This window comes from Acinonyx jubatus, chromosome E2, assembly GCF_027475565.1.
Source record: "Acinonyx jubatus isolate Ajub_Pintada_27869175 chromosome E2, VMU_Ajub_asm_v1.0, whole genome shotgun sequence".
Lineage (NCBI taxonomy): Eukaryota > Metazoa > Chordata > Mammalia > Carnivora > Felidae > Acinonyx > Acinonyx jubatus.
This window is the reverse complement of record NC_069396.1, coordinates 53,645,017-53,672,950: the sequence shown is the minus strand read 5'-3', so window position 1 is coordinate 53,672,950 and position 27,934 is coordinate 53,645,017. Positions and strand designations below refer to the sequence as shown.

Below are 27,934 nucleotides of genomic sequence, written 5' to 3'. Positions count from 1 at the left end.
AGGGGCAGCGACTTGCCCCGGGGTCTGAGCCCACGGTCTTCCCTGCCACCCGGTGTGAAGCGTGGAGGCCAAGCCACCTTGGCCGCACCTCCTGCCCCCATCCGGTGCTCTCATCCGAGAACCAGGGTGGGACCCGCTTCAAGGGGCTCTAATGAGACAGGTGTTCGAAGCCCGGCCCGTGCGGGGGGCCGGTGCTCCCTGAGCAGCGGCTGCTGTGACTGGGGTTTGCCTCTCTTTGGTTTTCCTGTCTTCTTCTGGAAAATGGTGCCAGCAGCCCTCACATGCAGACTTCGCAGGGCTGTTGACGTGTGTTCTTGGATAGAATGAAGCTTGGAAACAGGAAGCAAGCAGACGCGGCGGTTAATGCAAGGCGGGGGAGCGATCCTTTGCCGGCTCCAGGCTACAGAGGAACTGAGTAGTGTAGCGGGTGGAGGGCCAAGCTGCCTGAGTTCAAATCTTGGCTGGCTCCACCGCCACTTTCCAGCTGGGCGCCCTCAGACAAGTGCCTGCTCTGGGCCTCAGTTTCTTCATCCGTGCAAGGGGACCCTGGGGAGGATTTTAAAAAGTCAGTTCCCTTAAGGCACCCAGGACACTGATGCGCACATAGTCGGCACCAGTTGTCATTATGCTAAGTGGGTCCCCACTGCAGGAGCTTAGAGAGGAGAGAGAGAGACAGACAGACAGACAGACAGACAGACCCCGGCTGCCCATGAAAGCTGGGGCGGGACGGGTCCTCCCATGGGAGACAGGGTTTGAGTGGGGACTCGAAAGGTGTACAGGGATCGGAGCATCAGGTCGATTGTGTATCAATATCTGTTTTGCAGCGTCTCTTGCCTTGCCTGAAGGCAAGGTCACATGTCACTGAGCTTTGGGTTGCCAGGGCCCAGTTGGATGACCCGGCACACAGGAGGCCTCAGTGCACATGCGCTGAGTGAGTGAGTGAGTGCATGAATGGATGGCCAGATGCAGGGGCTAACTGTGGGGGCAGTGCCTCCAGAAGCAGGTGCCTGGAAGTGTGTGTGTGTGTGTGTGTGTGTGTGTGTGTGCGCGCGCGCGCGTGCACGCGCGCATACTCATGCGCAGAGGGTCAGCTCTGTGCTTTGAGACAGAGTTTGAAAGAAGAAAGGGAAGCTAAGGTCAGAGGGGAGACACCTTCCATGCCTTCTCTGCGCTGTATCTTCCGCGTTTCTTTCTGAAATTCGAGCCCAGTACTTCTGTTTTTGTATCCTTCCACTTCCTGAAGACACTGAATTGCTTCACAGCGGGCCAAACCCACAGTGCCCCCGAGCTCCTCCACAGCCCGATGAGGTAGCAGGCTCCCTTGGCCCTCAGTGCCTTAGCCCGGCCTGCAAGCCCCTCCCCCGCCCCCACCCCGTCTCTTTCCTCCACCCACAGGGCACCAGAGACTTCATTGTTCTCTCCATTCCTCGAATGCCCAAGCCCCTTTCCACACCAGGCTCTTTGCACACACCCGTTCCTTCTGCCGGAAAAACCTCTCCTTCCTCTCTTTGCTTCTTCTCCTCCTAGGATCCTTCCGGTCTCAGTCTGCATCGCATGTCCCCTGGGACATCATCCTGGCACCTCTTTGCCCTTTGCACCTCGACTTTTTGTACCCCCATGTGGCCTTTCTTTGGAAACCCTGTCCTTTTCCCCTAAGGTGCTGACCTTAATTTTCAATCACGCAGTCACTTACGGGGCTACGCCTCTAACAGCTGCCAGCAGGGAACATCCATGAAGGCAAGAATCACATTTGTTGTGTCCATGAGCCCTCTACCCGGCGTCTAGCCTGGGGCCTGACTCACGACCAGCACTAAATAAAATATTTGTTCAGTGACCGAACAATTGATTCCACGACCACCCAGCCGGTCACTGGAGAGCTAGCCAAGAACCCAGACCCCTTGTCACCCCATCTCCCGCTCTCTTCCATGACCTTGAGTGTCTCCTTGATTTGGTTTCCCCAGATCCCCCCCCGAGGGTGGCAGCGTTTAAGCCGGGGGAAAGCATCAGATGGCCCCAGCCCAAATCCTAGCGTGGCTTACACCATCTCTGGGCAGGGGGCTCTTCTGCGTTCGTGTCTGTAAAATGGGAAGTCAGTTGTTGCCTCCCCAGGTAGGTGCAAGGAGTGAGTGAGGGAAGTGTGTGAAGGGACGGAGTGGAGACAGAGCAAGTGACCTGGGCCCCCCGAGCCTCAGATTCCCCATCGGTAAAATAGGGATAGTAAAAGTGTCCCTTCTTAGGGCTCTGGCCACGAGTGAGAATTCAATAACCATTAGCTGTCCCTGATGCCCAGCTTTGCATGTCAGCACCCGGCACGGCCACACCAGACGCCGAGCAGGTAGTCAGGACACGTGTTCTATGGCTAAGAGATGAGGCCGGCAGGAAAGGGCTGTCAGGTACAGGTGGCGGAGAGAAAGAGGGGATTCCGATCTCTCCTCCCTTCCGGAGCCAGGGGAAGGAAAGAGAGGCAGAGGGAAGGGTCTGGGAGCAAATGACAGAGGTTTGAGTGGCAAGGAGACTGCGGCCGGTGGCAGAGGGCACTGATAAGAATGTCAAAGGGTTTAGGGAGTCTAGGAGGGTTTAGGAAAATTACAGAACAATCAAGCTGTCCTTGGCTACCAGGGGAGATGAGGGCTCTTTGTGAATGTGTCCATAACCTGTGAGGACCGTGTCACCAGACCCAGCCCTTTTTCCAGTGCATCCTCATGTCCCCATTGGATTCAGAAGCTAGAAAGCAGGAGCGATATGGTTTGGTTCCCCCCGCCAACTCCCTCATCCCTTCCTTGGACATTTTTTAAGGATGCTCTTGGGCCAGGCCCTGTGCTAGGTGCCGGGCACTGTGGAAAGGCTGCGCATCGAGTACGTTGGGGGTGGGGGGCAACATGGAAACGTGGAAATGTTTCTGTGTCCCTGCTCCCCATCCAGTGCTTAGCATCGGGGAAGGAGGCTTCTGGGAAGGCCAGGTCAAAGGTCGCGTTGGCTGGTTCCCCTCTGATTGCCTGGAAGAGGTGGCAAACCGCTCCCAGGAGGGAAAGCAAGGTAATGAGGACTTGCCAGTTGTCCCCAATGCATCCTAGGGTTCTCATGTCCCTTCCTTTCCCCCTCCCGATGGGGGTGGGGCACTGGGAGGTAGATGGGACAGCTTGGGCCAGGACCCCCCGGGGGTGGGCTCATGGTTTCCAGAGCGAGGGTCCAAGGTCGTCCCTTGTCCCCCTGCAGAAAGCCGCAGTGACAAGGCAAAGAGACTCTTCCGGCATTATACCGTGGGCTCCTACGACAGCTTTGATGCCCCAAGGTAAATGTCCTACACCCTCGGGTGCCCCTCACCCCAAGCTCCCTTCATATTCCACCTTTAAATATTTCCACCACCTCTAAGCCTCCTTCCTGCTCCCTCTAAAGTTTGATCCAGAGGTGGGAGAAGGCAGAGGTAGCTTCAGACCACAAGCCCAGTCCCAAACCATCCTGGGCAGCCACTGAGACTGCCCAGTTTTGGGGTAGCCTGAGACCAGTGGGGTGGACAGCTGAGGATGGGGAAGCTCGTGTGTGTGGCTGGCTGGAGGCCTTTGTCTCCTTCATGTGCCCCATCTTTATGTGCAGCACAGGTGTGTACATCCCATGCCTCGCACCGGCGTGGGGAGGGGGGCGGGCAGAGCTGGGCCAGGAGGGGTGGGGGTGGAGAGACGGGCACACTGACACCTTTCCCCTCCCTGGCTGCTGGCTGACTTGCTTCAGAAGCTTGATGGATGGGATTGGCCCAGGGAGGTGAGAGGGGAGGGGAAGGGGGGGGGCACGGGGTCAGGAATGGGAAGAAAGGGGTGCCTGGGGATGTATGGACTTGTGTGTGCACGACCAGAGCTGGTTTCCCTATGCGTGAACATCTTACACAGGCGAGCGTCCTTGTACGGATTCTCCGAGTGTGTTCTTGCCCATGTGTCTCTGTAGGTGCGCATGACACGTGTCTGTGTGCATGGGTGGCTCAAGAGGCCCCTAGACGTATAGCCCTGTGTATATACATGCCCATGACGGTGAGAGGATCTGTCCCAGTCTGTGTAGATGGGTGCTTTGTGGCTTTCATTTACGGGCACACGATTGAGGCTAATCGTGCGGCTGCCTCTGCACATCTGTGTTTCCCTGAATCTGTGTGTCTGAGAACGAGGGCAAGTGTTTCCGGGGATGTCGGTGTGTCTGCTTACCTTGTATGGACAGGTGGGTTTCTGCACACGTCTCTGTCTCTTTCTCTGCATGTCACTGTGCGTGCGTGTCAGCCCATAAAATCGTGTGCATGCATTTGCATCTGTCCGATTGATCTGGAATTGAGGACCTGGGGCATTGGGGGAGGGGAGGGCAGAAGAGGGGAGGATTCCAGGCCTTGGGCTTCCAGAAGGGCAAGACTGTGGGGGAGGGATGGTCATAATTGGGTGTCTGAAAGATGACACCCTCCCCCACCACTCCCCCCATCCAGGGAAGGGTCTCCTTGTTTGTAGCATCCTTCCATTAAATGTGTCCAAACCTATGTGTCTGTGTTCTGGCCAGTGGGGATGGGCAGGGGGGAAAGGGGGGGGACAAGATGGGGAGAGAGGGTGGGGCTGGGGTGCCACCCTGCGCCCGGAGTGTCTGAGGCGCTTGACCATTGTGTGTGTTCACCTGGCACGTCTCTGGCTCTGGGCACCGGGTGAGTATCGAGGTCCCCCCACCCCAAATCTCCCTATCAGCCTCTGCCTCCTGTCTCTGACAGTGTCTCTCTGGGTCTCTCCTTGGCCTTGGTCTGGGAGTCGCTTGCTCTACCAGCTGGATGGGGGGGGTGGCCCCTCTTACCCTCAGCTTCTTCCTTCTCCTTTCCCTAGCTCTGTCCTGTCAACTTCATTCCCTCCCCTTCTCCTCTCCTCCTTGTGCCCACCGGCATGTGCTGCTCTGTGTGGTGTGTCTGAGGCTCTTCCCCTTCGGCCTCCCCGCTGCTCTCCCTGACCCTGTCTGAGGTGGCCCTGCCTGTGTTGTGTGCCCTGCATCCCTGCTGGAACTGTAAGGTCCTGGCCTGTGCCACCCTCTCTCCTCTCCTTGGGAGTCTGCGGTCTCTCCTCTCTTGAGTGAGCTCTGGTGTGTGTATGTCCCTCTCCTGAGCTTCTTTGGGGGAGGGGTGTCTCTCACTGCTCTGGGGCCCAGTCTCAATGTTTCTAGCCTTCCCTTCCTGGCCCTTCCACACTGTGTTGGGTGCGCTATGCGTCGGTCTGCGATGGGGGGGGGGGGGGTCTGTGCGTCCCCTCCTGGGGCCTCTCTCACCGTGGTATCCCTGCCTGGGAAGTGGGGCTCTGTTCGCGCGTCCCCGCACGCGGTTGCGAGGCATCTTGTATGGTGTTGTGCGTCTCTCTCCGCTCTCCCTCGCTCTGCACCTGCGCGGGAGGGCCCTGGAGGGGGGAGGGGGTTAAGGGGGGGCCCCAGACCGGAAGTGCCTCCCCCTTCTCCTCCCCCCCCCGCGCCTCGCCCCTCCCCCTTCTCCCGCCAAGGGGGCCCCCGCGTTCCCCTCCCGGCCCCCTCCCCCCCTGCCCGGCCCCCTCCGCCGCCCGGCGCAGGACGCCAAGGGGTTAAAGCCTCGCGCCCGGCGCCCGCCTCCGGAGCTGTCCGCGGTGCTGAAGCCGGCGCCGTCCGCGGTCCTCGCGCTCCCGCCGCGGCCCGACCCCGCGCCCCGCGCCCCCGCGCCCCCCGGCATGTGAGCCCCCGGCCCTGCCCTCCCTCCCACGGGAGGGTGCGCGCCCCCTCCCCCTCCCCCCTCCCGGCGCGGGTCAGCATGAGGCGGGGCCTGGGGGCCCGGACACGGGGGTTCGGCCGAGCGGGGACGGGGACGCGGCGGCGGCGGCGGGGGCGGCCGGCACCGGGACCGGGACCGGGGCCGGGGCCGGGGCCGCGGCGGCGATGGCTTTGTCTGCGGTCGGCGGCGGCGGGGGTCTCGGGGGCGGCCCCGGTGGGGGCTCCCTGCCGCAGCCGCCCCCCGCGCTCTCCTCCAGCTGGCCGGCCCTGGGGCCCCGGCGGCGCAGCGTCTGGTACATCTACAGGTAACGGAGCGCGCCGCCCCTTTTCTCCGCGGCAGGCTGGGAGGCCCCGGCCCGGCCCGCTGTGACGACCCTCCCCCCCGCCGCTAATCCCCCAGCCTTGGGACTCCTTCCCGCCCCCCCCCCCCAAGCTGCCCCTCTTCCAGCCCCTCTCCCCTCACCTTCTCTCAGTGATAAACCGTTCTGGACCCCTCTTCTCAATCCTTCTCCCATCCCCGTCCCTGGGCCTCTCTCCCCGAGCCCCCCCCACCACACACACGCATACATTCCTCAGCCCCCTTCCAGGCCCTTCCAGGCCCCCTTCTCTCTTCCTCCACAGCCTTGCCCCCAGTCAGACCCTCCAAACGGACCCCACTCGGGGATTTCGAACCCACTACCTCTTCCTGCCCCCCTCACCGCCCCCATTCTGTGGAGCGCTCCCCCTCAGGCACCTACATTCCAGGCCCCTATTCCTCTGATCCCCATCTCCCCACACCCCTTTGCAGAGTTGGCAAGTCCCCCCATTCATACCCCTCTCTCCCATTCACAGCCATCCCCCCCATCACACACACATCCCACCCCCGGCCTCCCCTCCCCTCCCCTCCTCTTTTTCCGCTGCGTGTCACTGTGCGACTGTGCATGTGTCAGTGTGGCTGTGTCGATGTGCGTGCGTGTGTGACTGCCTGCAGCCGTGTGCGCACGCGTGTGTGTATGTGTGTGTGTGAGAGAGAAAGAGAGAGTGGGAGAGAGAGATGGAGAGATGGTGGGCTCCCAGCCCCCCACCACAGCTGTGTCCGTCTGTGTGTCCCTGTTTGACGGTGTCTGTCTCTGTGTGCAATTTGGAGCGATAGAGAGGCTGTCTGGGGACTGTGTGTGTGTGTGTGTGTGTGTGTGTGTGTGATGGAGTGGGCCTGTCCCAGGGACTGCGGCTGTGTTTCCCAATACCTCCCCTCTCATGCCAGGCCTGTCCCCTCCCCCACAGGCCCCCCTTTTCTACACTCTCCATGTGTCTCTGTCCCCATGTGCCCCTCTCCCTGCCTCCAGGGGGTCTGTGCCTGTGTGGGGCAGGTGTGCTGAGCCCCGGCCGGGCTTCTGCACTGGGGAGCTGCATCTGCTTGTGTGTGCTACTTCTCAGCACGGGAAGGGGCTGCTTCCCCGCGCGGGGGGCCTCTGTGCAGGCCATGGAGAGACGCTTGGAGCCGGGGACATGGGGAGGGGCCCAGTACCCGAGGGGGTGCCTTGTACGGCAGCGAGCTCTGGGCTGTGGGATCCTGGGTGTGTGAGAGGCACCTCTGGGGTGGGGGTGGGGGTGGGGGGAGTGGATGCTGCTGCGGTCTCTGTGTGTGGGATCCGGAGAACAAGAGCTGGCTGCTGGGCTCCAGAGGCCACTCTGGGGTGGCCGAAGGATGGCCTGGGGGGGAGCATTGTGCGTGCTCCTGCAGGGCAGGTAGTCAGTCAGCAGTAGGAGCGCGGATGGGGCGTCGCGTGGGTAGCGAGTACTGGGGCAGGGGTGGGGGCAGGGGGTCTCCGTCGGAGGGTGGCCGAGGAGAATGGAACAGGGGAGAGTGGGGGACCCTGAAGTTGGGGGGAACAGGGGTGCTGGAGCAGAGAGGGTGTGTGGGGTGTGTGGGGAAACAGGGTGAAGAGGGAAAGGCAGGATCGGTGAGGAGGGTTTGGGGGTGGGGATCCAAGGCGGCACAGGGAGAGCACGGAGAGGATGCAGGGAATATAAATGAAATGCAGCTGCAAGTACCAGGAGGCGGAAGGGTGTGTGAGGAAGTGAGTTGAGGGTGCAGAAGTGGGAAGAGGCTTCCACGGATGAGAATGCGGGGGACTCGGGAGTATGGGAGGGACCTGGGGTGCTGTAGGGGACACGGTGGGGTTGCCTACTGAGGCGTGAGAAGACCTGGGAAGGGCGAGGCCAAGGGAGGGGGAGGGAGGTCCCGGAGGTCTGCGGAGGACCCTTTGGGGAAGGGGCTGGTGGGTGTGCAGAGGCCAAGTCGGAGGTGGAGGGGTGGCCCCGTGGCGTGTGATGAGGGCTGACAGAAGCGAGAGCTAATGGGGGGGGGGGGGCTGGGACAACGTGGAGCTTTCAGATGGCGTGGAGGAGCAGGGGGCGAGGTGCAGAGGGGTGAAGGGGCACCCACAGGAGCCGAGGATGGGGGACATTGAGATGAGGGAAACTGTCAGGGCAACAGGACAGTTGGAAGGCTGGAGGAGGACGCGGTGGCATGGGGGAAACATCACGGTGGCTGGAGACTGGGTGAGAAAGTCACGGGAGTGGGGACAGAAAGGAGCACATACCGGATGGGGACGCTTGAGAGGGAGGGACAGAGGTGGCGTTGTGACGATCTGAGGGGGTTTGGACATCGCTGGGGTGTATGGGTTGCCTGTGAGGAATTCACTTGGCTCTGACCCTTTTCCAGCTGGTGTGGTCTCGAGCATGTACTTCCCCGTGCCTCAGTTTCCTCGTTGATAAAATGGGAACAGTAACAGCCACCCCCGCCCAGGGGTGTTGGGAGGCAATGTGAATAAATAAATGTAAAATGCACCCAACGGCATCTGGCATTCAGCAATGGGTCACTGAATGTCACTCATTGCCGTGCTACTGGCATAGCCTGGGATACATTTCAGGCACTGAGTGGGTGGGGGGGAAGCTCATGGCCAATTTGGGGCCGATGTATGTGTGTGGAGGTATTTGAGTGCAGTCGAGCGGGGGATGTTATACCTGCATTTACCCAGGTGTTTCCTTCTGTGTTTTTGAAGATTACTCACCGCGTGACCTTAGGCAAGTTACTTGACCTTTCTGTGCCGCTCTTTCCTTGTCCATAAAGTGGAAATAGCACTTATGCCTACCTCAGAGGCTGGCTGTGAGAGACACTTGAGTTATTTAGCTGTGAAGGGTTTCAGATACTGACTTGCACGTGGCCAGTGCTTCTTCCTGGGATATGATGGATATGGGAGTTTTATTGAATCACATTGGGGGCTGGGGGGTTTGAGGAAGGCTTATGTCTGGAGTGGGAGGGTAACGTGGGGGTAAAAGAGGGATGCCAGGGGCCGGGGAGAGGTGTGGGAGATGTAGGGGTCGGCTGCCAGCAAGGGATGAAGAATGGGCACTGGTGGCTGCTGGGGACCTGGAGATCCGGAGCAGATATGGACGTAGCAAGGGCAGAAGGGCTCCGTGGAATTTGTCGGGCAGGGACGGCGGTGGGCGTCCCAGAGTGCATGGGCCGGAGCAAGGGAGCCCTGACCTCTGAACCAATTTCTGTGGGCCTTGGCCTCGACCCCTTCCTCCTGCCTCCCCTCTCTTCCCCTCTCCTCCCTCACTCCTCCGAAACCCCGTCCCTCCGCTCTTCCCACACCCCTTCCACCCTGCTACAAGGGCGACCTATCCCTGGCTTGAAGAGAAGATCAAGAAGACCTGATAGGTAGGGTGTGGCGCGTTTAATGGACCGTGGTGAACTTGGAGCGAGAGCGGTTGCTAGGCGTGTCTGCGTGTGCACACGCATGTGCAGAATGCGGTCTCTGTGGTCCAGATGTATGGATGTGACAGCGACAGTGGAGGTCGTGGGGTCAGGAGAGCGCACAGGGCTGCCGGTGTGGCGGGGGATGGTGCCGAAATACAGTAGGAGCACAGTGGGTATTATTGGCGTGTGCTGGGATGGTGTTCAGGGGGCGGGTTATGGGAATATACTGAGATCCAAGTGAGGGGGAGTTATTATTGGAGCATACTGGGATGTGTGGGGGTGTTACCGAAACCTACTGGAGTATTCGTGGAGGGCTGTTTTGCCGAATCCGTGAGAGTCGCTGATTAAAGTGCGCGGGGAGCACGCTTATTGCTGGAGTGTGTTAGGGCTGATGGATTTTATTGGGATAAACTGAGGGGTCTGCGTCTGTGCTGGACGGGTCTCAGACGTGACCACAGGGCGCCCGGGGTGCAGCGGGGCGTGCGTTCTGGCGGACTGGGGGTGTTCCTGGGGCTGCCGAGGGGAGTGGGGCTGGATCAGGGTGCTTGGGTATTTCCGCTGTATACTGGGGTTCCTGGAACGGAATGGATATGTCATCTTGAGGCGCGCAGTGGTGATGTCAAGGCTTTGGGGCTGTTATCTGAGCGAGCCCAGGCAGGGGTTGAGATTCGTGGAATATGTTTGGGTTTCATTGAACTCTCCTGAGTATGTGACCATTACCTAAATGTGCTGACAGGCTTTGGTGGCGGTAGGGGACTATCCGCGTATTCACGGGTCGTTTGCATTTGCATTTTACTGGAATCTATCCAGCGCGTGAAGGAGATGCATTTGAGGTATACCAGGGAACAGAGAAGTCACTGCTGTGCGCTAGAACTTTCTCCAGTGATAGAAATGTTCTGTATCTGCACTGTCCTGCATGGTAACCACTGGCCACATGTGGCTACTGGGCACTTTGAAACGTGGCCAGTGAGACTGAGGAACTGAATTTCCCTATTTGATCTTTATCTATTTTTAAATTTGTTTCAGTGTTTTTTTATTTATTTGGAGAGAGGGAGGGCGCGAGCGGGGGGTAGGGGCAGAGAGGGAGAGAGAATACCAGGCAGGCTCCACGATCAGTGCGGAGCCTAACGCGGGGGCTCGATCTCACGGACCGTGAGATCGTGACCTGAGCCAAAATCAAGAGTCAGACGCTTAACCTCCTGAACCACCCAGGTCCCCTCTCAATTTAATTTTTAATGACTTTGCGTATAAATAGCCACATACATGTAGCAGCCACCATATTGCACCATGCTGAATAAGCGATGATACAACGTGCTTGGGTACCTGGGGAGGTGTTACTGTAGGATATATATAGTCAAGGAGTTGGGAGGGGTATCATGGAAGCACACGTGTCCTCTGGACCTAGTAACTCGACCAAAGGCATTGAAAGAATCCTACCCAGCGTGATTACTATGTGCCCGGCACTGTGCTTCTTAACTATTTTGGTACTGAACTCCCACAGCGACCTCGTCTGGTAGGGCCTTTTATTGCCTCACATCGTAGACAAGGAAACTGAGGCCCAAAAGGTTAAAGTCTTGGGCTCAAGGTCACCGACAGGAAGTGGCTAGCAGGAGCTCAAAGCGGGCTGTCTGGTGATCTGGCGGCTTACCTCCCTGTCCCTCACGCTGTGCGGGCACACAGTGGGCTTGGTAGCTGCTTGCTGAATGGATGGGTGGATGGAGGCCTGGATGGATGAATGAGGAAAGGCTGAGTGGGAGAGCAAGCAGCCCGGGCTCTGAGGGGGAGGCCTGTCAGGGCTGCTGCAAGCAAACACTAGTGGAGTGGGTGAGGAAGATCCTCGGAGGGCGGGGGGGGGTGGGGGATGAATGGTTCTGGAGCAGGGGCTCAGGTCACCGGGTTGCCGATGGAGCACAGACTCCGTGTCTCATAATCCCTTCTCCACCCCCACCCCCCCACCCCACCCCCCTTGCCAGCGATTACATCATTAAGGAGAAGACAGTCTTGCTGCAGAAGAAGGACAGTGAGGGGTTTGGGTTCGTGCTCCGGGGGGCCAAGGGTGAGTGCCGGCCGGGGAGGAGATGGGAGAAGGGCTCTCTGACCCAGGGGGATGGACAGGGGAAGGGACCCCAGCCCACCCACCACCCCACCCCAGGGTGCCGGTCCTTCAGCTACGATGAGGCCTCTGTGACTTGGGTCTGAGCCCCATCCCCTGCTCGGCCTCTCCACCCCCTCCCCTCCGACCCCGCCGGCTCCTCCCCATCTGCAGCGCAGACCCCCATCGAGGAGTTCACCCCCACCCCGGCCTTCCCGGCGCTGCAGTATCTGGAGTCCGTGGATGAGGGTGGCGTGGCATGGCGAGCTGGACTGCGGATGGGAGACTTCCTCATCGAGGTGAGTCCTGACCCCCGGCCCCAGGGGCCTTCCCAAGTGCCAGCCTCAGCACACCTTGCACAGATACTGCTTCCCCCTCCCCCCACGCCGGGAACCCTGGCGACGAATCCCCAGGCCCCTCCTGATTCACACCAGGATCTGGCTGCCCAAATGTAGACTCTTTTTGCACCAGGCCTCCCATCCCCCCAGCCTGCCCCCCAGCCAGCCTCCTCTTTCTCCAGGGGTTCCTTCTGAAGGCCTCTCTGAAGCATCTCAAAAGAAAACAGAGCTGTCCCCCGGTGCGCGCGCGTGCACACACACACACACACACACACACACACATTGCAAGGGGGGGACAAGGAGGGAGAGAGAGGTGAATCGGGTGAGCCCAGCCCCTTAACCCTGGGGCCAGGAAAATTAGGGCCTTGTAAGGGGAAGGGGTGGGGGGGGAGGGTCAAGGGGAGGGAGGAATGACCAACGGTGCTGTAAAGGGGGCAAAGCAGGAGGTCACTCAGCTGGGGACTCTGAAGCTGAAAGCATCCCTCGCCTCACCTACTCTGTGTGGTTTGGGGGCATCTGTGCCACAGGTGAACGGGCAGAATGTGGTGAAGGTCGGCCACCGACAGGTGGTGAACATGATCCGCCAAGGGGGCAACACGCTGATGGTCAAGGTGGTGATGGTCACCAGGCACCCGGACATGGATGAGGCTGTCCATAAGAAAGGTGCTTCTCCTCCTCATTTGCGTGGCCAGACCTAGGCACCCCACTGCCACCAGACTAAGGTCCTCAGAAGCCCTAATGGCTTAATGGTCCCCACCACTGGCCTTCCCTTCCCCAGGGCTGCTTGTTTGTGACCCTTCCGGGGAGAAACTGAGGTGGGGAGGGCTCAGCATGCCGGTGGCAGCTGTCTCTGGTATCCGGGAGCACTGTAGTGGTGGGGGGGGGGGGCGGGGTCACAGGCCTTCTGTCCATGGTACTGATGCCTCGCCCCCACCATCACCTTCCAGCACCCCAGCAGGCAAAGCGGCTCCCGCCCCCAGCCATCTCTCTTCGTTCCAAGTCCATGACCTCAGAGCTGGAGGAGATGGGTGAGCCTGTGGGGCTGCTGGGGTCCAGGCGCTGGGGAGGGAGAGGGGCAGAAGGGGGGCTGAACCAGACCTTGAGTTTGTTAGTGTTGTTAGTGACCAGGGGTCCTCGTCCTCAACCTGTCCCCCAGTCCATGGGTCAGACTCTCTGTGGCCTGCGTGTGTGTCGCTGGGAAGGGGCGTCTGAGAGTCGACTTTCCTCTGTCCTCTTATATCTGTTTCTCTGTCGAGTCTCTCTCTGGGTCTGCACGTCCCTCCCTACGGGTCCCTATTTCCTTTCTGGCTTCTCTCCACCTGCCCCACCTCACGCCCACCCCCATTCTCTATCTCTTCCTCCACCAGCTTCCCCACCCTCCCCCGACAGAAAGGAAGGCCAGCCCCTCCCCAGACAGGGCCGAGTGGACCTGGGGGGTCCCGTTTCCCCTGACAGGGGGCAGATCGGGCAGCTGACCACCCCTACCCTGAGGGAGGAGGGTGTTCCAGAGAGGGGGCCCCTCGCCTCCCCCTGAAGTCCTAACTCTTGGCTCCTCTACTGCCTCTCCCCCGGGCTAGTCTCCCCCTGGAAGAAGAAGAGTGGTGAGTGGGCACAGGACTGGCGGGGGGGCCCCCCCCCCGTCCCCATCCCGCCGGCGGACTCGCCCCTCCCCGACCCGGGCCCTTCACTGCCCCACTCGCGCTTGCGCACGCCCGCTGGTCGCACCCGCTGGCCACGCCCACTGGCCGAGCCCGCTCCGCCCCGTCCCTCGGGGCGCCCCTGGACCTCATCCGCATCCTTTGCCCACAGAGTACGAGCAGCAGCCTCCGCCGGTGCCCAGCATGGAGAAAAAGCGGACCGTGTATCAGATGGCTCTCAGTAAGATGGCCCACCCCGGGCTCCTTGGGCTGCCCAGGACCCCTGACCCCACGCCCCCTGGGGTGCAGGAGCCATTCCGACCCTCTTCCCGCCTGCGCACCCTTTGGCCACCTCCGAGCTGAGCCGATCACCTCACACCCCAACCTTGCCCCAGCCGTCAAGTATGAGCTCCCACCTCTGTCCGCAGCCTCTCCCTCAATTCCTCTTGCCCCACCCCCACCCCTCCACCTTCCCTCCTAGGACGACTGTCCTATTTGCTGCCCTCACCTCTTCCCACCGCTGGGCCCTGCCTTCTGGGCTGGAGACTGTGTCCATGGGGATGGGTGCCCTTTTCTGGTCCACACAAAACGTTGTCTGGGCTCCCGGCAGCTCCGTCTCTGGTGAGGCCAAAGCAAGCTTCATTGCACTGCCTCTTCCGCCTCCCCTTAGACAAACTGGATGAAATTTTGGCGGCAGCTCAGCAGACCATCAGCGCAAGCGAGAGTCCTGGACCTGGTGGCCTTGCGTCGCTGGGCAAACACCGGCCCAAAGGCTTCTTTGCCACCGAGGTAAGCTGCCTGCACTGGGGGATGGGAGCGTAGTGGTGAAGAGGCTGGGGGTGCACACGCCAACCTGGCACCTCTGTCCTGCTCCTTGCAAACCCTTCCTGGCCCCACTGTGTTTACCGTCGATCCAGGAGGGGCACTGCGCTTCCTGGGTCCCCTCCTTTCTCCCCATTCTGGGGGCTCCCTTTCCTCCCTGCCCATCCTCTTCCTGATTCTCCTCCTAAATCTTGCTTCCTGTTCCCTCACCCCCTGCTCCTCACGCTCTCTCCTCCATCTCTGTCCCACTTCAAGAGTCTCAGGGAAGGCAAAACGATGTCCTGGATGGCAGTCCCTGGCAGAGGCCCAGCACACGATAATAGGTGCTCAACAAGTGGGGGTTATTCAAATATTAATTATTAGCTCTGTCTCCGCTCTGCTTTTCCCTGTGACAGAGTGTCGTGGGCGTTGATCATATTTTGGACACTACATTTCACATGGGTTATCTCATTCATTTGTAGGATCGGTTATTAGCTCATTTCCAGAGGGGAAACTGAGGCTCAGAGAGGGAGGCAGTATTTCAACTGGATCCATGGCCCTGACTCTTCTGGCGGGCCTGCTGGTCCCTCAGCTGGCGGGCTTGTCATTGGGCCGGGCCCCTTCATGGGGCCACCAGCCCTGCTGGTGCCTCTTCCCACCCTCCAGCCTCTCCTCCAAAGGTCACACACCACCCTTCCTCTCTCTTAGCGCTTCCTACTTTTCTGTGCTCAGGCCCTGCCCTCTGACCCTGACCTCTGAACCCCTCTTCCCATAGGCCGCACCCACCACTCGGTGGCCAACGGGCTATTTACTCTAAAACCAGATTCTCTGGCTTTTGGGGGACCATGGATCCCCCTTGGAAGGCTGGGATAGTCCTCAGAATAATGCTTATAAACATAAAATACATAAGGAAACAAAAGAAGCCAATTACACCGATACTACAGTTATCAAAATATTTTTTTTAAGTTCGTTTATTTATTTTGAGAGGCAGGAGAGGGGCAGAAGGAGGGACAGAGAGAGAGGATCCCAAGCAGGCTCCGCACTGTCCGCGCAGAGCCCAACGCGGGGCTTGAACTCACGAACCGTGAGATCATGACCTGAGCCGAAACCAAGAGTTGGACGCTTAACCGACTGAGCCACCCGGGCGCCCCTCAAAGTATTTTGAAAAGCAAAATTCGTGGGGTGCCTGGCTGGCTCAGTCAGTCGAGCGTGCAATTCTTGATCTCAGGGTCACGAGTTCAAGCCCCACGTTGGGCCTAGAGCTTACTTAAACACACACACACACGCACGCACGCACACACGCACACAGTAAAAGCAAAACTTGTGATACAGTAATATTGGTGCCTTTTTGTCAACACATTAGCCACCAAGACCTCGTGATGGATCTTAACTCCTCTAACGTAAAAGTCATGAGGAGCATAAACACTATTTCAAGAAATCTGCAACCATGTGATGGGATATGGAAATATCCGTGATTTCTATTGGGGATACAGTCACGGGTCTGGCCAAGACCAGCTCCGTTTGTTGCCTCCATCCCTCCCCCGAAGGTCAGCACAGAAGGAAGCGCACAAGCAGTCAAGCCAGGCAGACCTGCCTTCCAATCCTGACCTCCTCTGACTTCCTGTGTTGCTTGGACCACACTACTCCATTTCTCTGCATCTCAGTTTCCCGCTCCGCACAGTGGGGCTAAAGCCAATCTTGCGGGTCTTTCTGAGGATTGAATGAGATCAGCTCCTAGCACAGCAGGCTCTCAATAGACGCTGAGCCCTCTTAGGCCATAAAATAAACTGGAGACCCCACAACGACTTACCAGTGAGCCTTGCACGTGCCCCCCAGAGATCCTACAACGGCATCTCAGGTGCAGAGTCTCCAAAATACAGAGAGGGCGAGTCCCGTTCTCGTTTATACAACAAACGCGTGGCGTATCCACCAAGTGCCAGCCAGCCAGCATGCCAGCCCCTCCCCGTGTGAACCGTGGTTACGGCCAGACAAGATCCCAGCCCTCACAGAATTCACCATCTGAGCTCCAGAGACATCCCCCAGATGGGCCCAGACGTGGGCCAATAAGGTGGGGAGGGGGCGGTACTGAGGGACCTGCCGATGCCCACAGTGGGGGTGCAGACCCCAGGCAGGTCCACCGTAGGTCGGTCGAGGTGCCTCTTGGGCTGTCTCCTCCTAGGGTTCTGCTGTCCATCCATCTGTCCTCCCCTCTGTGAGGCTTTGGCTATCTCAGCTGCTCTGTCTCTTGCCTGGTCACTGACTCCAAGGGGTCATCCCACTACTGTCCCCCACTTCTGCCCAGTCTCTGTCTGGGTGCCAGTTTCAGCCTTTCTGTGGACTCCGTTTTCCCCCTGATTATTGTGACCATACCCTTTTGGTCCCATTCTCTGACTCTTTGCCTCCTGGGGCCTGCCTGGCCCTCCCGGTCTCAGGGCCTCTCAGGACTGCCTCTCTTCCTGCTTTGTTGGGGCGCTCTCTCTTGCCATCGCTGTCTCATTTCCCCTCCTGCCCTCCCCCAACCCCCGGCTCTGAATCCCCATCTCCGTCTCTTTCTCCCCATCTGTCTGCCTTTGCCTGTCTCTGTCTCTCCGTCTGTCTCTCCCTCCGCTCTCTCCCCCGTCACCCCTTTCAGGGGCTGTCTCCCTGGCACTCGTTTCTCAGCCCATCTTCAGCCTCCAGCCTGGGCACGCACTCTGCCCTTGAGGCCCCAGACCCACCACCGGCCCACGAGGTGGCACAGGAGGAGGGCTGGACCTCTGGCGGAGCCGCTGGGGAGGAGTCTGCCCGCAGCCGGTGACGTCACGCGCACCCGGGCACTCTGATTGGCTGCCCCCGCTGCGCGGGAGGGGACGCTCCGCGTTCGTCGTTGGAGGTCAGCCTGTCCCACCTTGAGTCAGTGTGCCCCTCAGGCAGTCAGTCCAACCGCCTCCTCAGACCCTATTATGATTTCTCCATCAGTCTGGCGTCTCCTCTGCCACGCTGACCCCTTTTGTGTCAAGCTAACCCGTTATTTGATCCCTCCTCTTCCACTTAGAGGTGTCTTCTGTTCGCGTGCCAATCTGGCGCCTCTCCCTTCACCCTGCACTCTCTTCAGACAAAGGCACCCCTCCCCTGTCATTGTGAACCCCCTTTTGTCACTCTGTCCCCCACCCCTCCCGACTCCCATGCTTCCTGCCAGATGCTTCCCTCACCTTCCTTCCCACCTCCCCATTATCCCTGGCTCGCCCTCCCCAGCCTGGACTCTGTATTCAGTGTCCTGTCCAGAACTGCTTCTGCCCCCCCGTGGTCCCTGCATCCTTTCTGGACTGGGTGCTCCCCACCCTCCACCCCCCCCCCCATCATTTTGCACACATTTACTGAGCACCCGGTATACGCTGGACCCACTGCTCAGCCCTGGGGATGCGGGAGTAAGCCAATCCAGGCCACTTCTATTAGAGAATTTACATTTGGGGGCAGGGGGTGGGTTTGGCAGAATTGGGGTCCGCTACGTGTAAGAGAAACCCCGGAACAGCGGGGGCTGACAAGGCAAGTCCCGTCTCCGTGATATTGACGGAGGCTGGAGTAGGGAGTCCCAGGGGCAGGCGCCATGGTCACGAAGACCCAGGATCCTTCCCATTTTCTGCTGCACCATCCTGGCTTTCTTGCCAACCATGAGGTCACCTCACGGTCCAAGATGGCTGGCGGGCAGGCTGTGGCACCAGCCTTCCAGGCGGCAGGAACAAGGAAGAACGGAAAGGCAGAAAGGCAAAAGAGGGCGCATTGTTGCTTCTGGGGTCACCTCTGAAGAGACCTCCCCAAAGAAATACGCAACACTTCCACTCGTGCATCTGTGCAGGCCTCAGTTCCATGGCCACGCTCAGCTGCAAGGGAGTCTGGGAAATATAGTCTCAATAGGTGCTAAGGGAGATTGAAAAAAAATTTTTTAATGTTTTATTTACTTTTGAGAGAGAAGGAGCGCAAGTCGGGGTGGGGGGGGCGGTCAGGCAGAGAGAGAAGGAGAGAATCTGAAGCAGGCTTCAGGCTCTGAGCTGTCAGCACAGAGCCCGACGTGGGGCTTGAACCCACGCACTGTGCCAAAGTTGGACGCTTAACTGACTGAGCCACCCAGGCGCCCCCGGGGTTTTCTTATCAAGGAAGAAGAGTAGAATGGGAATTGGGTAGGCTCCTTGCCCTGGGAGACAGACAATAAACAAAAAAGCAAATAATTATAATAACTCTACACTGGGATAAGTGGGTGCAGAGTAGTAAAAGGAATCCTCTCCAGGGAGACATCTGAAACTAATAGATCCCGTCCATTATCGCCCTTCTACAACCTGGCCGACCTCTTCTCCCACCCCTCAACACCCCCGCTCACCCAGTCCATACATGTCAGCCTCCTGACTGTTCCTTGAGCACACCACACTCACTCCTACCTCAGGACATTTGCACTTCCTGTTCCGTCTGCCTGCAATACTCTTCCCCTGGCTGTATGCATGGCTCCCTTCCTCTGGGGTTTACTCAAATTACATCTTCACAGAAAGTCCTTCCTTGACTGCAGTACTTTATCTTATTTTTTAAAGTTTGTTTATTTTGAGAGAGAGAAAGAGAGAGAGAGGGGAAGGGGCAGAGAGAGAGGGAGAGAAAGAATCCCAAGCAGGCTCCGTGCTGTCAGCACAAGCCCTGGGTTCATGCAGGGCTTGAACCCACGAACCACGAGATCATGACCTGATCTAAAATCAAGAGTTGGACGCTTAACCGAGGCACCCCTGCCCTATTTTAAATTACAGTCCCCCTCTCCTCCATTGCACACCTCCACCTGACCCACGTTATGTTACTAATTTATTTTGCCTGCCCTCCATGAAGGCAGGGACTTTTGTCGATTTTGTGTATAGCTGCATCTACAGCGTCTAGAACAGCCCCTGGCGTGGATCAGGTGCTCAATAAATACCTCTGGAATGAATGAATGAATGAATGAATGAATGAATGAATGAAACACAGAGGTAGATAGTTTCAATCCGGAGTGGTGAGCACAGTGAGAGTGTAGCTTGGGCGCACCCTATTAAGGTGTAGAGCTTTCTGTGTTGAAGGAACTGTCCTACCTCTGTGCTGTCCCATATGGCAGCCATCAGCCATGTGTGACGATGGATCTTTTGAAATGACCAGCATGAATGGAAGAAAGGACTGTTTAATTATAAGTTATTTTAATTAAAATTTACATCCAAAAGGGCGGTGGCTACTGTATTGGGCAATGTAGGTTTAGAGGAAGGGAGAGGCCAGACCAGGGTGGGGACGAGGATGGCAAGTTTCCCCAAGCAGAGCAGGGGGAAAGGATGTTTCAGGCAGAGGGAACAGCATATGCGGAGGCTCTGGGGTGAGCAACAGCACAGGAAATTCCAAGGTAGGGGGGAGTACTTAGAGGAAGGGGGCTGGAGGGAGTGCGATGGGAGGTGAGGGTAGGGACTTCATCCAAAAAGGGTTTCCTTTCTCTGCACTTCTGATCTCAAAGCCAGAGAAGAGAGACATATGGGGTCACCCGGTGGAAGGAAGGGAGTCAGCGCTTGATGCTGGCTCATTGTCATTTAGTTACTCTTCATGTGACACAGGCTTGTAGAACATCAGGTCCTGTTTGGGGACTGGGGACCCAAAAGTGAACAAGACCAACAAAGTTGCTACCCTAACAGGCTGTGTTGGGACTTCCATGGGTCTTTGGCATTTTGGCCTTCACGAGCTCCTCCCCCTCCAACAAAAAGCCTTAAAATCTGTATTGTCTGGTTGTCTTGGTGCAAAGATAAATATTATCATCCAGGCTGGATTCTAGTCATCCCCCCTCCAACCTCTGGTTTGAAAGGAAATTGAACTATTTTCCCTGAAGGTATCCTGGGCCCCGGATTCTGTACCTGTGGTGCCTTCTGGGAGCTGACATTCTAGGCAGGGAGACGGAAAGTAAGCAAGTAAACAAATCCTTTCAGACGAGGATAAGCGCCAGAAGGACAACAGGACAGGGAGACGCAGTGGACGGGGACTGGGAGGGACGTTTGAGTGGAGAACGTGAAGATGGAAAGGAACGTGTGGCGATGAGGAGGAAACCGTGGCAGAGACAAAAACCCAGGACTTGCAAGGGTTCTAAAGCGGGGATGGGCTTTGGGCCATTGGAGGGGCAGGCCGGGTGGCCACGGTGGGACCAGAGTAACGAGGCAGGAGATGCAGGTGGGGCCAGAGTGTCCTGGGTACCTGGGTCTCCCACAGTCGAAGCCTGACATAGGGATTTCTGCACCTCCAGCATCCTAAGGGGAAAATTGCGAGGGAGTGAGGGAGGCAGGATGGGCTGTGGAGGTCAGCAAACCCGGTCCCCGCTGGAGTCCCCTTCAGCCCGATTTCTACCAGAGCTTTGGAGCGTGCATGGCACGGGGAGTCAGGCCGGCCTTGGACCTCCGTGTCAGCCAGTCCTTGGCTGCAGGCCTCTCCCAGAGCTAGGCGGACGTGACTACTTGGGCTCACCAGCTCCTCTGGAGGAGGGCCATATTTCAGAGCGAGGGGCAGCAGCTGAGAGCCCAGGCAGGTGACACAGCAGCTGGGGATGGTCACGGCACCTCAGCCAGGGGGATCTGGGTGCACACCAACAGTGTCTACCACAGATGACCCTGTAGACCAGAGTGGGGGATTCCGATCCCCTCCTAACTGATGGGGGGGGGGGGCGCTGCTGTAGGATTTTAAGCAGGGCAATGACATGACCTGGATTTCTTTTTGAAAGATCCCTCTGCCTCTTGCATGGAAAGCAGAACAGAAAGAGGTGATGGGGACACGGGTGACAGCAGGATGAGAAAAGAAGCTGCTGCGGCCCATGTAGGCAAGGAACGGTGGGGACTTGGACTTGGGGAGGGGCTGACAGCAGGAATGGAGAAAAGACCCAGATTGGTGATCTGGGTGGACTGAGAATCTGCTTTCTTTTCCTTTCTTTCTCCCCGCTGCCCAAACTCAGAAACCCTTCCCTTCGCCAGAATTCCCTTTTGCCTCCTCGACGCCTCTTACCCTCCCTGCAGAGGCTTGGAGAAGGTATGGGGGCTAGCTGTGCGGTGAAGCCGTGAGACTTCACACCCAGACTCATCCTTCTCTGTTGTCTTTCCTCCCCGACGGCGACCCCGAAGTCAAGCTTCGATCCGCACCACCGCTCCCAGCCAAGTTATGAACGTCCTTCTTACCTGCCTCCAGGACCCGGGCTTATGCTCCGGCAAAAATCTATCGGTATGTCACCCAGAAGGCGGGGTATAATGGATGCCAGCGGGGGAGGGGGAGGCTGGGGAGGGTGACAGTTTACGGGAGAAATGAATGGGGCTTTGAAATGTTCTTTCCTGCTTCCGTACGTGACCACGGTTCCGTTGAGTTGGGCAAAGAGCTCAGGCTTTGTTGTTTGGGCAAATCTGCGTTTGGATCCTGGCTTTTGTCCCTCCTAGCTGTGTGACCTGGGGCAGGGAGCTTCACCTCTGTGGGCCTTGGGTTCTTCCTCTAGAAAATGGGCACCTTACTGTTCCCGCCTGGATGCAGTGGGTGGAAGCCCCCACCACAGACCCTGCTGCCTTCTCATATCTGACTTCATCCATCCATCCATCCATCCATCCGTTCTACAAATATTTATTGGCCCCCTACCATATGTCCTAGACTGCTGGTGATACATGGCAGTGAACAAAACAGACCAAAAGGTCCTGTCCTCGTGGAGTCTTCCTTCCAGCAGAGGAAGATATTGGCTTATAAGGTTAAGAAACAAGACAATGATGTAGTATGTTCACAGTGTTAAGTTCTCTGGGGGGGGGGGGGGAGGAACAGCAGAATAAGAGAAGTCAGGAGTTCTGGGGGGCAGGTTTGAGCCAAAGCATGGAAATGAAGGGCGCCTGGGTGGCTCGGTCGGTTGAGACTCCGACTTCGGCTCACATCATGATTTCACGGTTCGTGAGTTGGAGCCCCGCATCAGGCTCTGTGCTGACAGTGCGGAGCCTTCTTCGGGTCCTCGTTCCTCCTCTCTCTGCCCCCCTCACTCTCTCCCTCTAAATTAAATAAACATTTAAAAAAGTCTTTAAGACATGGAAATGAAGGGGAGAGCCACGTGGGTATAAGGCAGTAAGGCATTCCAGGTAGCGGGAACGGCCGGGACAAAGGTCCCGAGGTAGGATTGAGCCACCATTTGCTCCGATGGGGGAGACTATGGGGTCAGAAGAGATCAGGGGTACAGTCGGGGGCCTGCTAAGTCTCAGATGCCAGCGGGACATCCGAGTAGATGTGGCATTTGGATATAGGAGCCTGGAGCTCAGGGGAGAGGACTGAGCCCCAAGACAGACACAGGCGTCTTCAGCAGAGACGGAGTTAATGATCCAGGACACAGCTTGAGATGACCCCAGGGGAGAGAGAGTAGTCAGAGGTGAGGACACGGTCAAAGTCTGAGCCCTGGCAGTGATGAGTAGGCAAAAGTCTTTGCTCTCCCCATCCACTCTGAGGCCTTTTGCTAACTGGGTCTAGCTTTTCTCCTCTTTCCAGCGTCCACAGTCCACCCGTGCGAGTCTTGCGTTTGTGTCCCATCATGTACCTGATCTCGACTCCCTCTAAATCCACCCAGCACTGCTTACCTCTAAGGCGGCTCTGCCTCCTAAACGTTAGCCTCACCCTAAGTCGTTCCGCCTGTGAAATCGCAGGTTTGATGTGCTAATGGCATTTCCTTTCTGCGTCTCCATGAAAAGAAACCTACGGCGACGCGCGCGAACATGGTACCTCTCTCCCCCTCGCCTCCAGCCACTTTTGCTCACCCCCAGCCACCCCTGGCGCTTAACGTGCCTCCGTGCGAGTTAGAAAAAGGCGCCCCCTCCTGGCACGGGGCGGAAGTTCAGCTGAATTGCGCCCCACCCCGACCCCCTCGCTCCCTCTGCCGGTTGCTGTCGTGCGATGCGCAACCTGTGTGGTCGAGCGCATTTGTCGCGCCTGGGGAAGCTCTGGACTAATCCTTGCGTGAGGGTCTCAGCGTAGGCTTGCTAAGGGTCGTCGTATTTATCGTCATTCTTCTTCTCCTTGATGGTTTCGTTAATACTGCGACTACAGTTTTAGCAGCCCTGTGACCCCCTCCCCCCACTCTCCTGGATCCCTTGTGTCTTCCCAGGGGCTGCAGAAGATGATAGACCCTACCTAGCACCCCCAGCCATGAAGTTCAGCCGCAGCCTGTCTGTGCCTGGCTCGGAGGACATCCCTCCGCCGCCCACCACGTCCCCACCGGAGCCCCCCTACAGCACACCTCCGGCCCCCTCCTCCTCGGGCCGCCTCACCCCATCCCCCAGAGGAGGGCCCTTCAACCCCAGTTCGGGTGGCCCCCTCCCCTCCTCTTCCCCTGCGTCCTTCGATGGGCCCTCCCCTCCCGACACGCGCGTAGGGGGCCGTGAGAAGAGCCTGTACCACAGCGGGCCCCTGCCCCCCGCCCACCACCACCCGCCCCACCACCACCACCATCACGCCCCGCCCCCCCAGCCTCACCACCACCACGCCCACCCCCCTCATCCCCCGGAGATGGAGACGGGCGGCTCTCCCGACGACCCCCCACCCCGACTGGCCCTGGGGCCGCAGCCCAGCCTGCGCGGCTGGCGGGGTGGCGGGCCCGGCCCCACCCCGGGGGCCCCGTCCCCGTCGCACCACGGCGGCGGGGGCGGGGGCATCGGCTCCTCCCAGGCCCCGGCCCTGCGCTACTTCCAGCTGCCCCCCCGGGCGGCCAGCGCGGCCATGTACGTGCCAGCCCGCTCGGGCCGCGGGCGCAAGGGGCCCCTGGTCAAGCAGACCAAGGTCGAAGGCGAGCCCCAGAAGGGCGGCGGCCTCCCGCCCGCCCCCTCGCCCACGTCCCCGGCGTCCCCACAGCCGCCGCCCGCCGCGGCCGCGCCCTCAGAGAAGAACTCCATCCCCATCCCCACCATCATCATCAAGGCTCCGTCCACCAGTAGCAGCGGCCGAAGCAGCCAGGGCAGCAGCACCGAGGCGGAGCCCCCGACCCAGCCCGAGGCCGCGGGCGGCGGCGGCGGCGGCGGCGGCGGCGGGGGCGGGGGCGGGGGCGGCGGGGCCGGCGGGGGCGGGGGCTCCTCGGCGCCCAGCCCCGTCCCGGCCATGTCGCCGGTGCCGCCGTCGCCCTCGCCGGTGCCCACCCCCAGCTCGCCCAGCGGCCCGGCCACCCTCGACTTCACCAGCCAGTTCGGAGCGGCCCTGGTGGGCGCGGCGCGGAGGGAAGGCGGCTGGCAGAACGAAGCCCGCCGGCGGTCCACGCTCTTCCTCTCCACCGACGCGGGGGACGAGGACGGCGGCGACGGCGGGCTGGGCCCCGGGGCGCCCCCGGGCCCCCGGCTGCGCCACTCCAAATCCATCGACGAGGGCATGTTCTCCGCCGAGCCCTACCTCCGGCTGGAGTCCGCCGGCGCGGGGAGCGGCGTCGGGTACGGGGGCTACGGGGCCGGGGGCCGAGCCTACGCGGGCAGCGGGGGCAGCAGCGCCTTCACCAGCTTCCTGCCGCCCCGACCCCTGGTCCACCCGCTGACCGGCAAGGCCCTGGACCCAGCCTCCCCGCTCGGGCTGGCCCTGGCCGCCCGAGAGCGGGCGCTGAAGGAGTCCTCGGAGGGCGGCGGGCCCCCCCAGCCCCCTCCAAGGCCCCCATCGCCCCGCTACGAGGCGCCGCCGCCCACCCCGCACCACCACTCGCCCCACGCCCACCACGAGCCGGTGCTGCGTCTCTGGGGGGCCTCACCGCCGGACCCCGCCCGCCGGGAGCTGGGGTACCGGGCAGGGCTGGGCAGCCAGGAGAAGTCCCTTCCGGCCAGCCCTCCAGCGGCCCGACGCTCCTTGCTGCACCGCTTGCCCCCCACAGCTCCCGGGGTCGGGCCCCTCCTCCTGCAGCTGGGGCCCGAGCCCCCGGCCCCGCATCCCGGGGTGAGCAAGGCGTGGAGGTCGGGGGCCCCCGAGGAGCCGGAACGGCTGCCCCTCCACGTGCGGTTCCTCGAGAACTGCCAGCCCAGAGCCGGCGGCGCGGGCGGAAGGGGGCCCCCCTCGGAGGACGGGCCGGGGGTTCCGCCTCCCAGCCCGCGCCGGTCCGTACCGCCCTCGCCCACCTCCCCGCGGGGCGGCGAAGAGAACGGGCTCCCCCTGCTGGTCCTGCCGCCCCCCGCTCCCTCGGTGGACGTGGAAGACGGCGAATTCCTCTTTGTGGAACCGCTGCCCCCGCCTCTGGAGTTCTCCAACAGCTTCGAGAAGCCAGAGTCGCCGCTCACACCCGGGCCTCCCCACCCGCTGCCGGACCCCCCCACCCCAACCACCCCGTTGCCCCCCGTGCCGCCGCCCGCCGTGGCCGCCGCGCCCCCCACCCTGGACTCCACGGCGTCCAGCCTCACTTCCTATGACAGCGAGGTGGCCACCCTGACCCAGGGGGCCCCCGTGGCTCCCGGGGACCCCCCTCCGCCAGGCCCGCCGGCCCCGGCCGCCCCGGCTCCCCCGGCCCCACAGCCTGGCCCCGACCCGCCGCCTGGCACGGATTCTGGTATCGAGGAGGTGGACAGTCGGAGCAGCAGTGACCACCCGCTGGAGACCATCAGCAGCGCGTCCACACTGAGCAGCCTGTCTGCCGAAGGCGGTGGCAGCGCCGGAGGCGGCGGGGCCGGTGTGGCCAGTGGGCCGGAGCTGCTGGACACGTATGTGGCCTACCTGGACGGCCAGGCCTTCGGGGGGAGTGGTGCTCCCGGGCCACCGTACCCCCCGCAGCTCATGACTCCTTCCAAGCTCCGGGGCCGGGCTCTGGGGACCAGCGGAGGCCTGCGGCCCGGCCCTAGTGGGGGACTCCGGGACCCTGTCACACCCACCAGCCCCACAGTCTCCGTGACGGGGGCTGGAACGGATGGGCTGCTGGCCCTGAGCGGTTGCACAGGACCCTCATCGGCGGGTATGGCCGGGGGCCCGGTGGCTATAGAGCCAGAAGGCCCACCCGTGCCCTTGCCATCCGCCTCCTCTCTGCCTCGGAAGCTGCTGCCCTGGGAGGAGGGCCCGGGCCCACCGCCACCACCCCTGCCCGGGCCCTTGGCCCAGCCTCAGGCCTCAGCCTTGGCCACAGTAAAAGCCAGCATCATCAGTGAACTCAGCTCCAAGCTTCAGCAATTTGGGGGCTCCTCGGCAGCTGGTGGCGCTCTGCCCTGGGCCCGGGGAGGCAGCGGGGGAAGCGGGGACAGCCACCACGGGGGAGCCAGCTACGTCCCCGAGAGGACCTCTTCCTTGCAGCGGCAGAGGTGAGCAGGGGGGCGGGGGGGGGGGCTGCTGGTTGGTGACGGAGGCCAGAGGGGCCGATGCTGTGGGCAGCAGGGTCTCCCTTCCCCCTAGCTGTGTCCTTTGAGGGTCCCAGGTGGCAGAGAGAACACAGGAACCAGGCTGGCTTGCCGAAGTCTGTCCCCAGAGAAGCATGCTTTCACAGATACTTTATCTCAGGAGCTTTTGTGGTCTCTTCCCATCACCGTGGCAACCCACATCCCATGAGGAACAAAAAAAGTTACTGACAAAAGAGACCAGAGCACGACTTGCCGATGTCTCGTTTTCATGGTGGGTTGTCAGTTCTGACGGTCCCTGAAGTCTTCGAGTCCCTTGAACCCGGTGCGGCTCAAAATAAGATGCTTTTAGGGGGCAGCGTGTTTGGAGTGTGGTCCTGGAGCCGGGCTTCTTGGGCTTGGGTCTCAGCCCCTGACTCCCAACTGCGTGACCTTAGGCAAAGGTGTCCACCCCTCCGTAGAAGGGGGACGGGAGAGTACCCACCCAAAAGGGTTTTTGAGACGATTGCTTGTGGGCTGTGGTTAGAACACGAGAGGGGGGAGGGGAGGGGCCTCTCACCAGAGCCCAGCGAGTAAAACCGGACAACTGCGGGATCGTGCGCAAGTTTCCCAAGGCAGCTAGCTTAGCTAGGATCACCACCGAGTTCGAGCTCGTTCGAACTAAGGAGCTCAGTTCGTCCCTGGGAGCTCCTAGTCTTAGGGAAAGTGGAGTCACATTCCTGAATCGGGCCCACGGAGGGAGTGACGAGAGGTCTCTTAATCCAACCCTTGCCCTTGTCCATCTGCAGAGCTCACTTGAACTCTGAGGGTCCGATCCCCTTTTGGCGATAGTTGAATGTGGTTTTACCAGGCCTTTGAGATCCCAGGGCAACCTGTTGATTCTTTTTAAGTATTCCGGGTAGAGGAGAGGACGCTGTATTTAGTCGACAGGTGCCTCACTGACTATCACCTGCTGGGTGATAGTGCTGGGTGCCCTTCTGGGTGACGGGGACCCCACAGTGGACAGGACAGGTGGAGCCTGGCCCTCAGGGAGCTTGTCCCTTGCCCCCCCAGGAGGCAGGGATGGGGGATGGTTAGAGAAGGCCTCTCAAATAACCAGCTAGAAGAACAGAAACTAGAGGACGGGAGGGAGCAGATCACATGGCCACCTGGGGGGAAGTGAGTTAGGCCAGTTCAAAGGCCCTGAGGCAGGACTGTCCCCGAAGGGAGCGAAAGGGATGAGGGGAACCTTTTTCTCCCCTTGTTTCTTCTCTCTTTCATCTCCCTCTCCTCATCTCTCCCCCCCT

The 27,934-nt window shown here is 60.1% G+C and overlaps 1 protein-coding gene across 5 annotated transcripts in view; it reads left to right on the top strand.

Moving 5' to 3' along the window:
* The window catches only part of SHANK1 (SH3 and multiple ankyrin repeat domains 1), a 55,191-nt gene that overhangs the window by 23,738 nt on the left and 3,519 nt on the right, over nucleotides 1-27,934 (top strand). For 3 of the 5 annotated variants that reach the window (XM_053210905.1, XM_053210904.1, XM_053210908.1), the window contains exons 13-24: nucleotides 2,923-3,036; nucleotides 3,217-3,292; nucleotides 3,730-3,759; nucleotides 11,461-11,543; nucleotides 11,754-11,878; nucleotides 12,445-12,580; nucleotides 12,865-12,945; nucleotides 13,495-13,518; nucleotides 13,727-13,795; nucleotides 14,225-14,343; nucleotides 21,480-21,576; nucleotides 23,474-26,615. In XM_053210905.1, coding sequence (XP_053066880.1) covers nucleotides 2,923-3,036; nucleotides 3,217-3,292; nucleotides 3,730-3,759; nucleotides 11,461-11,543; nucleotides 11,754-11,878; nucleotides 12,445-12,580; nucleotides 12,865-12,945; nucleotides 13,495-13,518; nucleotides 13,727-13,795; nucleotides 14,225-14,343; nucleotides 21,480-21,576; nucleotides 23,474-26,615 — 4,096 coding nt within the window. The remainder of the gene's footprint in view (nucleotides 1-2,922; nucleotides 3,037-3,216; nucleotides 3,293-3,729; nucleotides 3,760-11,460; nucleotides 11,544-11,753; nucleotides 11,879-12,444; nucleotides 12,581-12,864; nucleotides 12,946-13,494; nucleotides 13,519-13,726; nucleotides 13,796-14,224; nucleotides 14,344-21,479; nucleotides 21,577-23,473; nucleotides 26,616-27,934) is intronic. The other 2 variants (XM_053210907.1, XM_053210906.1) reach the window with 2 other exon arrangements.